Consider the following 10,589-nt stretch of genomic DNA (forward strand, 5'->3'; position numbering starts at 1 on the left):
CAGCTAGATAATGAGTCCAATTAGGAAATGCTATTATAAAGCTTAAATATTGGGGGAAAAATTGTTGCAGCTCAAGCTTTTAGACCTGAACGTTTATCATACGATCCTCAACAGTGGTGACAATAGTTATTCATGCTGTAGTGCATGATGGGAGTTTTTACTATGGTGTTACCCAGCATGCATTGCAGCATGAAGAATTTAGGTGATTGTCACCATTGTTGAGATTCAAATGCTGGTTCTTGATGTCTGTGTGGGTCTAAACAGCACAAAAGCTTAAATATTTACATGCCCCCCATATAAAACAACTCTAATTTTGAATTATCACAATAAAACTGCATTTCTATGCCAAGTTTCACAGGGTTTGATTTTCAAAACTTTAATTTGAACACAAATAATGGTACTTTCCATATAATCACATCACATACCTTTGATTTCAGTATTATAGAGAGATCTTACATAATTTGTCAAGGGTCTAGAGTCCAACTAAAGCAAACACTGATCTCCATGATGGTAGCATCATTTTAACCAATAAAACATCAACATCTGATCCTCTGTAATTCTCAATAACAGCAGGTGTTTATCACTAATGCACAATCATCATTTAATTAGTCACTTAATTATCTTATTAACTTTAATTTTTTGAGGACTTGGGATCTGACTGTAGACCCCCTTGTGACATGAAAGGAAGGACTTGGTTCCACCTCTGGTGAGATCAGCTGACTGAGTTAATGGGGGGAACAAACATATGGCCCGGACTTTTACTTTCTGACCCCTGGACTACCCACCTATACAAAAAAATGGCCAAAAAATGTATTTGTAGAAAATATATTTATGTAAATATATTTTGAAATATATTTTTGTAAATATATTTGTTGGCCAATTTTTGTATATTTTGAAATGTATTTCAAAATATATTTCAAAATATATTTTTTTACCGTATGGGGGAGGCCGTTCCTGAAGTCCCTGTCTGCCCTGTCACGGCTATGGAGGCCGTTCCTGAAGTTCCTGTCTGCCTTGTTACGGCCATGGAGGCCGTATGTAAACCGTCTGCGCCGCCCTGGTGGGCTCCTGCTCCGTCTGTGCCGCCCTAGTGGGCTCCCGCTCCGTCTGCTCCGTCCTGGTGGGCTCCCGCTCCATCTGCGCCGCCCTGGTGGGCTCCCGCTCCGTCTGCTCCGCCCTGGTGGGCTCCCGCTCCGTCAGCTCCGCCCCGGTTGGGCTCCCGCTCCGTCTGCGCCACCCTGGTGGGCGCCTGCTCCTCCACTGCCTCATGAACCTGGCCCTCCGTCGTTCCTCTGCTCCCCCCCACCGCCCTCCAGGACTGTCTGCGCGTTGTCGTTTTGGAGTGTCTGGAAGCCACTCCTTAATGTCACAATCACCAGCTGGAGTGTTGCCCCTTTATGCTATGTGTTGTCTCAATCCACCATGCTTCACCCTTGTCTGTGTCATGTTTTCATTGGTTCCCCTGATCCATGTGTCCGTTCCCCATTGGTTGTTTCTGTCATGTGACCCCTTGACCCCCAGTCCTCCACTGTTACAGAGGCATCTACTCTCCGATAAATGAGGCCTACGATTAATCAGATGCAAATAGAAACACAAAACCAGTTCTAAATAAAAGAAAACAAGAACAAATCCAATATTTGGTGATAATATATCATAATGAGAGATAATAACAATAATAAGCAATTGTTTGGAGTCCAGTCATTTTTGACCGGGAACACCACAAGTGTGACTAGATGAAATAAAACCCTAGATCAGAGGTTCTCAACTCTGGCCCTCGAGGTCCACTTTCCTGCAGAGTTTACCTCAAACCTTGATCAAACTCACCTGCCTGTAACTTTCTAGTAATGATGAAGAGCTTGATTAGCTTGTTCAGGTGTGTTTGATTAGGGTTGGAGCTAAACTCAGGACGCAGGAAAATGGACCTCAAGGGCCAGAGTTGAGAACTCCTGCCCTAGATGAAATAAAGACTAGATAAAAAAAAAAAAAAAAGATTAAATAAAATTCTGAGAAGCATTTATACCCTGTGTGAATAAAGTCAGTAAGTTTGAGTCCAATGCAATAATGTTTACTAGCGTTTTAGGGAAAAAATAAATTCTTCTCCAGGTCAATTTGACTCAAACACAACCAGAGGGCTAACAAAATAAGAAATGTTATTAAAACATTTCAAACTAAAAAGAACATTTTGTAGTACCCTTTTTATTTTTATTAAAGACGAGTACAGGAAGATAATGCAAAAGCACTATTATACTAATAATAAAAAATACAATAAAATGACCTTTAAGAGACATTAAACATTACAATATTTCTACATTGTGTAATCATCAGTCATTATCACATATTCCTAATAATACGTTTGTTAGATTCACTGAAAAAGCATATTAATTGTAAGTATATTCTCCTAGCCTATAGGTTACAATGAACAATGATACAGCACACATCAAATTCAAGGCACTGATGCTGGCATATAGGACAGTCACCGGCTCATCACCTGCTTACCTCCATTCACTAATATGAATCTACACTCCCTCCAGTTGTCTGAGATCCTCTAGTGAAAGACGCCTCATTGTACCACTACAGAGAGTTATGAAATCACTTTCCAGAACATTCTCATTCAACGTTCCTGCCTGGTGGAATGATCTTCCCACCCCTATCCGGAATTCAGTCTCCTTAACAGCTTTCAAGTGACTGCTGAAAACCCATCTTTTTCGACACTATGTGACTCTATATAAAAAAAAAAAATAAAAAAAAATCTCCTCTCTTTCTTGATCTTCCCCTTCTAGCCTGCACTCTTCTAACAACGCCTGATATATGGTATTTTTGAGCACTTCCTATGTTGATCTGCCTCCTTAGGATGAATCACTTGTTGTATTCCCACTTGTTAGTCGGTTTGGATAAAAGCGTCTGCTAAATGAATAAATGTAAATGTAAATGAATAATGGACTTACAGACTATTGTCATATGGTTTTATATGGTTCCAGGGGTAAATACATTTTTTGAGTGCACTTTTTATCTTAGAAAGTCTCATACCATACATGATAGGATTGATAAGCGGTGTACATATTGGAAAATAAAGTGAGAGAATCACACGTAGTACAGGGGGCATAGACACCTTATTAAATCTGCTTTCGATCATTTCAAATAAACAACCAACAGAAAAATTCAAAAGTGAGAAAATGTGTGAAGTACATGTGCTTGAAGCCTTTTTGGTTGTTTCTCTTGACTTTAGGCAAACTCTTAAAATTTTTGCATATGAGAACAAAATTAATGCTAGAGGAGCAACAATGGTCACAATAATACCGATTAAGCCAGAGATGTTGTTTGCTGTGGTTTCTGAGCACGCCAGTTTCACGAGCATGTAGTTGTCGCACCATACTTTGTCAATTACATTTCCACACAACTTTAGCCGTACACTCAAAGAAAAATTAATAGAGAATTTGAGCAGTGATGCTGACCACCCCAGAGCAATCAGTGTAACTGTCTTTGCAGGAGACATGATTCTATGATATTCCAAAGGGTAACAGATAGCCACATATCTGTCATAAGACATGACTGCTAAATTACAGAATTCTAATGATGCATACGTATACAAAACAAATATTTGAGCATGACAAAGGGTTAGTGAAACTTCTGGAATCTTTGACAGTAACATATTATTTAAAAGGGATGGAAATAAAGAAATGCTGCCATATAATTCATTTACACACAAACTGCATAACAAAACATACATAGGTTCATGCAAGGACTTCTCCTTCCATATTATTCCAATAATTACCTGATTTGCAATAATGACTGCAACAAACAACAGGATCAAAACAATAAAACATAAATACTTAATATTCCCAATATCAATGTATCCAGCCAATATAATGGTCGTAAAATGTGTTGAATTATCCATAAATGACAGATAATAGCATTAAATAGTAAACAGTTGATCATATAATCAGCATATACGGTAGATGTTGTAGCCGTTTGATTCACAAAGGTGAAACATTTCAAATTATCATCTGTAAACAAAGAAAAAGTACAATTTGTAATAAAACAATACGTGTAAGTTGCAAAAGCAATGTATAGGTAAAAACAAAAACAAAACAAAAAACAACTACCTTTCGCTGATAAAGAGATGTCTTGAAGAGAACGGATTGTCAATTGCCAGGTGAAAGTTATTTTGAATCAGTCATGTAAACCTATAATAAGAAATTTAGTGGATTTAAAAACAATCACTAATAAAATCCTGCCATCAAGATTATCAACCTAACAGGTATAAAATAACTATTTGGAATCCATCATGAGGGAAACTCATGAGTTTTATTATGTTGTGCTGGTGAAGCATCAGCATTTATAATACAAGACGAGCACACAAGGGAATGCTGACATGGCATGTTAAATGACGTAATTGGTTTCAGGTTTCCAAACTTCACTTACCATTGGAAGAAATTAGTGTCACTGTATGTTAACTGCATCATCCACATTATATTTCCTTCTTTTTTTTTCTCCTTCTAATGTGCTGAATATTTTAACATTTAAAATAATCAACCAAACAAGATGGATCTAAAGATACTGTATATAATTGTGGTGCAATATGCAATATATACTGAACACATAATGATATTTAACTATATACAGTGTGTGTGTGTGTGTGTGTGTGTGTATATATATATATATATATATATATATATATATATATATATATATATATATATATGTAACAGAGTTCAAATAAATGGTTGTTATGCCGCATTCCAGGCAATCCGTAACCCATGTTTTTCTGAACTTCTACCAGTGAAAGTGCACTGGAATGGCAGTCAAATTCAATCCAATTCTTAACACACAACCCCCAGATGTAGTCACAGCAATGTCTGACATAATCAGTCAAGTCGGTCAGCAGATTGCTGATAGCATAGTCACTAGACTGAACCAAACACATTCAGTAGACACGCAGTCAGTGAGTGATTCCTCAAAATATGTGACGACAGATGGTACTGCTTCACAAATGCTGGACTTAATACAAAGCCAGTTGTCGTTTTCCAGAAATGTGAAAGAACCTCCTAGCTTCAGAGGGGAAGTTTCTGACACTGTTGACTTAAATGAGTGGATAGATATCATGAGAGATTACATAAAACGTAATAATCTAAGAAAAGAAAACCAAGCAGAGCAGATTATGGTCCATCTAAGAGGCAAAGCAAGAGATGTGGTCAAGTTTGGTATAAGGAACAGTGACATTGACATTGTGCATAACCCCGATGCAATCTTTAGGATTCTCAGGAAACATTTTGAAGCTGCTCCTTGCTCTCCTCTCCCACTAGCTTATTTTTATACCACATTGCCCAGACCAGACGAGGATGCTTTAGAGTACTGGCTCAGGTTAAACCGTGCAGTTGACATTGCTGCTGAGCGCTTGAAGGAACAGGGTAAAGTACTGGACTGTCCAGGAACCGAGGTAACCAGCATGTTCATCAGACACTGCCCTTGTAAAGAGCTTGCCATCACTTTTCGATCCAACACAATTGATGCATGGTCTGTGCGGGAAGTTCACAATATTTTGAATGAATATCACTCTGAGTCTAGTCTTTCTTCTGAGCAAGAAATGCAGTACCCACTAAAATTCCTGTGAACAGAACTGAAGTGGAAGTGACAACAGCAGCACTTTCACCTATCTCCGATGTCCAGCAGTCTAAGTCTGTGGAAGCTTCTGCGTTAGAGCAAGTCATGAACCTGTTGGAAAAAGTCCTGTTAAAGGAGTCCACCAACAAAGAGCCAAGTCGACGCTCAAAGCCCAATGTGAGTCTCCCTTGGATAAAAGGCCTCAATGACCTACCATGCACTGTGTGTTCGAGCCCTGATCACTCTGGTTTAACACATTGTCGTGACTATGTGTCACTTTCCTGGCCACTCCCGCCTTGGTTGTCCTGAGAGAGTGAAATCTCCTTCTTCTCACGGGCTGGGAAACTAGTAGATCTACACTCAGGGGAGGACGTTGTAGATCTTAAGAATATTCCTCCCAACCAGTGTTGCATGAGTGACCCTACCTCAGTTTATAGTCTTTCTAATTCTGTTGAGCCTGCAGGGACAACTGTCATTTTTCAGAACACACACAGAGTACAGAGAATTGATAGTCTGATTTACACGCCAGCAATGGTATGGAGTGAACTTCAACTGAAAGCCATGGTTGACAGTGGCTCCATGGCGTGTACATTAAGTGAAGCTGCTGAATGTCGCTTGTTGCAGCACAAGCCTGATTTACTAAAGCTCCCTGCCAACGATGTAATTATAATTGGTTGTGGAGGACAACATGTCACCCCGAAAGTGATGTATGAACTTGAACTCACAGTTTATGGCTGTACAATGTTTGTTCCAGTTTTGGTTGTTCCAGGCCAAACTGACGATTTAATTCTGGGTAGCAACGTTATCAAATGGCTCATTCGGGAAATGAGAAAAACCGACGGATACTGGAGACTGGTGTCCAGCCCATCTAATTCTGATGATGTCGAATGTCACCAATTTCTGTCCCTGCTTTCAAATGTCGAACGATGGAAGGGAAGTGACATGCCTGACAAGGTGGGCATGGCTAAATTGAGGGAGAGAATAACTTTAGAACCAAATCACGAACATCTTGTGTGGGCTCAGCTGCCTGAATCAACGGCTGTTTCTGCAGGGAGCACAGTTATCGTAGAGCCAACCCTCTCTAAATGCCGTCCAAGGAATGTGATCATCGGCAGAGTCATCACACCTATATGGGACAGTAGGTGAGTGCCGTTCAAAGTAATGAACCCAACAGACCAAATAATTTTCCTTAAGAAAAACACCAAAATCGTTGATGTCTTCACTTGTGTGGCTGTCGAAGAGATGTCTACGCCTGAGCCCCTGCAGAGTAATGTTCAGTGTGCTGCAAGCCCTGTGAGCCACGTACGTTCCAGTGATGAGAGAGCTAATGTGCTGGGTAAGCTGGGATTGCAAGATCTCAATCTGGAGGCTTGTGAAGTGTCTGATGAGTGGAAGGACAGACTTTTGGATCTCCTTGAGAAGTTTGAATCAACATTTTCCCGTGGAAAAATGGACTGTGGGGAAGCCACTGATTTCATTCATAAGATCCACCTGGTGGACGAGAAGCCGTTTCGTCTCCCTTATCGGCGTGTGGCTCCCTGCCATTATGAAAAGCTATTTACTGTCTTAAATGAAATGTAACTAAAGGGCATTATAAGAAAATCTCAGTATGAATATGCATCTCCACTAGTTTTGGTGTGGAAAAGGAATGGTGACCTTCGTATTTGTACAGATTTCTGGTGGCTGAATGCGAAGACAGTAAAGGATGCCCACCCACTGCCACACCAATCAGATGCACTCACCGCCCTGGGAGGCAATGTTTTCTTTTCGACCATGGACTAGACTTCTGGCTTCTATAATGTTCCCTTGTTTGAAGAGCATAAGAAGTACATTGCCTTTTCTTCTCCTTTCAGCTTACATGAATATAATTGTTTACCTCAGGGGTTGACCAATAGCCCAGCAACCTTTATAAGGATGATGATGTCCATTTTTGGTGATGAAAACTTCACTAGTCTTCTCTGCTACTTGGACGATCTAATGGTTTTTGCTCCTAGTGAGCAGATGGCTCTTGACCATCTAGAACTAGTTTTCTCACGCCTGTCTAAGCACAATTTAAAGCTAGCTCCAAATAAGTGCAAGTTCCTCAGAAGATCTGTTAAGTTCTTGGGACACGTTGTTACTGAGAATGGTGTTCAAACTGACCCAGAGAAAGTTCAGGTGATTAGTGACGTTCAGACTGTCGATCTCATGGAAGCAGATGGTATAACCCCTTCTCAAAAGAAGATCCGATCTTTCCTGGGTATGATTTTATACTATCAGCATTTCATTCAGGACTGTTCTGCTAAAGCAAAACCTTTGTTCAGTCTCCAATCAGATCGCTCAAAGAATAAAGCTCACAAGAAGTGTGGTTGTGCGAGAAGATTGCTAAATTGTGCGAGAAATGTGCTAAATGATTGCTTTTTCCGCAAACTTAGACATTTTAATGTGGACAGCACTTTTATGGAGATGTTTTATAGTTGTTTTATTGAATCTGTTGTTACCTTTTCTTTTATTTGCTGGTATGGGTCTTTATCTCTGAAGAACAAAAACCGTCTCCAATGCATAGTAAATGAATGTAGCAAGATTGCTGGGGTTACCCTAGTTAACATTCCTTTTCTGCACAAGAATAGAGCACTTAGAAAGCACGGTCGATTTTGGATGATTCCAGTCATCCCTTGTGTTCAGAGTTTGCATTGCTTCCGTCTGGCCGTAGATTTGTGTTCAAGAGATGTAAGACAAATAGATACAAGAACTCTTTTATACCCATTGTGACTAGTTTGTTAAACACTCTCTCTTGATTGTTTGATATGCATTTTATTATTATTATATTTTTTATGTTGTTCATTGTTGTTGGTGTGCCTTTACGTTGTTGTTATGTCTATGTATTTTGTCTACTTATATTACTTTCTCTGCTGGCTGCATAAAAAATGACACCTCGGGGATAATAAAGAATACCTTGAACCTTAAACCCTTTGACCTATATTCTAACTAAACCCAGATTGGACGCGTGTGAACAGCGATGGGTGGCGAAGCTCGCTGCATATGACTTTGACCTGAAGTATGTGCCAGGTACGAAGAACGTTGTTGCAGACACCATAAGTAGAGAGCCCTTTGTCAAGTCCTGCGTCAGCCATCGTCTGTTGAAAGAACCATATGTTTCTCTTCTGGATGAGGTCAATGGTGTTGTTACTGGTACTGTGCAAGATGCCTTTCGCGTCTCCAACCACTGTCAGAACATGCAGGCTAACAGCGATGGCGAAATTGAATCACAGGATGATGTGAACAATTCATCTCCTGGATCTTTTGATGCTGCTGAAGTTTCTGCTGCATTGAGTGCACGTTCTGGTGATGAGGTTAGTCCTTCACCCATAGCCAGTCCAACATCACTCCATCTTCCTTCTGAAGACCCATCTGTAGTGATCCCGTTTTCTACACTCTCCAGCCTCCAAGAGCAGGACAATATACTCGGAAGAGTCATCAACTATGTTCTGAGACGTAAACGTCCTTCAAAGAGTGAGAGAGCAAAAGCACCTAGATCTGTGACATGCCTTTTGAAGCACTGGAAAAAGCTTAAGATCCGTAATCATGTGCTGTACAGAGTGAAAAGGGATCGGTTGATGAACAGGAAACTCCTTCAATTTATTGTACCTGATTCCTTAAAACAGGATGTTCTATGTGATGCCGCCGGACACAAGGGGGTTGCGAGAACTCTCTCTCTTGCCTCTGAAAGATTATTTTGGCTGGGGATGAGTAAGGACATTAAGCTGTATGTGAAAAACTGCCAGAGATGTGTTGTCGGGAAAACTCCAGAACCAGATGCTCGAGTGCCCCTTGAACGCATTCGGACCTCAGAGCCTATGGAGCTCGTCTGTATTGACTTTTGGAGTGCTGAACAAACTTTAGGGAAGGTTGTCGACGTCCAGTGATGGACGAAGTACACAGACCAGTAAAAGTTGAGATACCTAGTGTAAAATATTACTCCAGTAAAAGTGGAAGTGCTCCCTTTAAACGTCGACTTGAGTAAAAGTATAAAAGTACTTGACTTCAAATGTAGTTAAGTATCAAAAGTAAAAGTAATTTGGTGTAATGTAGTTCCAATGTCTTGTCATGTCCTTTATACACTCAATCAAGTCATACAAGGTAAAAAAAAAAAAAGCCCACTAACACCACTCTGAAAATACAATGTTTTCTATTTGTAATATCTGGTACTGATATCTTTTGAAATTATCATAAGCACATCCTACTAAATGGAAACCACATGATTAGGAATAAATAGGGTGGGGGAAAACCACATTAGACACGTATTTCTTTAACAATTTATTGTTTGAAGTAATGTAGAAGTCCTAATATACAACATACATTGGGACAGATGCCAGAAATCATGTTATATAAATGATAGGGCAATTCCGGTGTACAGTACAGAGGAAAAAGAATGAACTAATTTGGAGCAACATGCACAGTTATGGATAGGCAGCTAAAGCTGACATATGAGGGCAAAGATCAGTTTCTATGCCCCATTAGATCAGCTTTACTTCCCTGGCCACAACTCAGTCTAGGTTGTGTCAAATTTCCTTGTTCTTTATCCTGAACAACATGAACAGCATGTAGTACCTTGAACAATAAGGCTATGGGGTCCATCTACATCAAACTTACCTTTTAGGCATATATATGAATCCAGGTCACAACCCCCACCCCCATTTTAAGTAAATAAACTTATATAAATGTGCTTGTTTAGTTTTTTTGTTTACTTTTGTTTTGTGAACTTTTGTTTTGTGATTCTCACGATTCTTTCAACAGAGAGAAATAATGAGTTCCATCGTGTGTCGTTTGGCCGGATCAGTTGTATTTTGCATGTTTCCTCTATGATGTCTGAAGCAGTGGAGGATCGAGATGTCTTGTTCCATAAGCCACTGCATTTCGCAAAAGCTGATCATGATAGTCTTTTATAGGAGTCATTGGAATTGGCCTTGGCTGCATCAACTGTGGCAACAAGGTTTAATAGATGACAT

General features: G+C 39.9%; 1 protein-coding gene across 1 annotated transcript; it reads right to left on the bottom strand.

The window, feature by feature from the left end:
- Positions 1–2,941: 2,941 nt before the first annotated feature.
- On the bottom strand, positions 2,942–3,895 carry LOC141284410 (olfactory receptor 11A1-like). Its single transcript, XM_073817395.1, has one exon. The coding sequence runs from the start codon at positions 3,893–3,895 to the stop codon at positions 2,942–2,944; it is 954 nt and encodes a 317-aa protein (XP_073673496.1).
- Between the last annotated feature and the right edge of the window lie 6,694 nt (positions 3,896–10,589).

This window comes from Garra rufa, chromosome 14, assembly GCF_049309525.1.
Source record: "Garra rufa chromosome 14, GarRuf1.0, whole genome shotgun sequence".
In the NCBI taxonomy this organism is placed as follows: domain Eukaryota; kingdom Metazoa; phylum Chordata; class Actinopteri; order Cypriniformes; family Cyprinidae; genus Garra; species Garra rufa.

What these genes read in the sequence shown, in the direction of transcription:
- LOC141284410 (XM_073817395.1), bottom strand. Translation starts at nt 3,895, where the DNA reads ATGGATAATTCAACACATTTTACGACCATTATATTGGCTGGATACATT.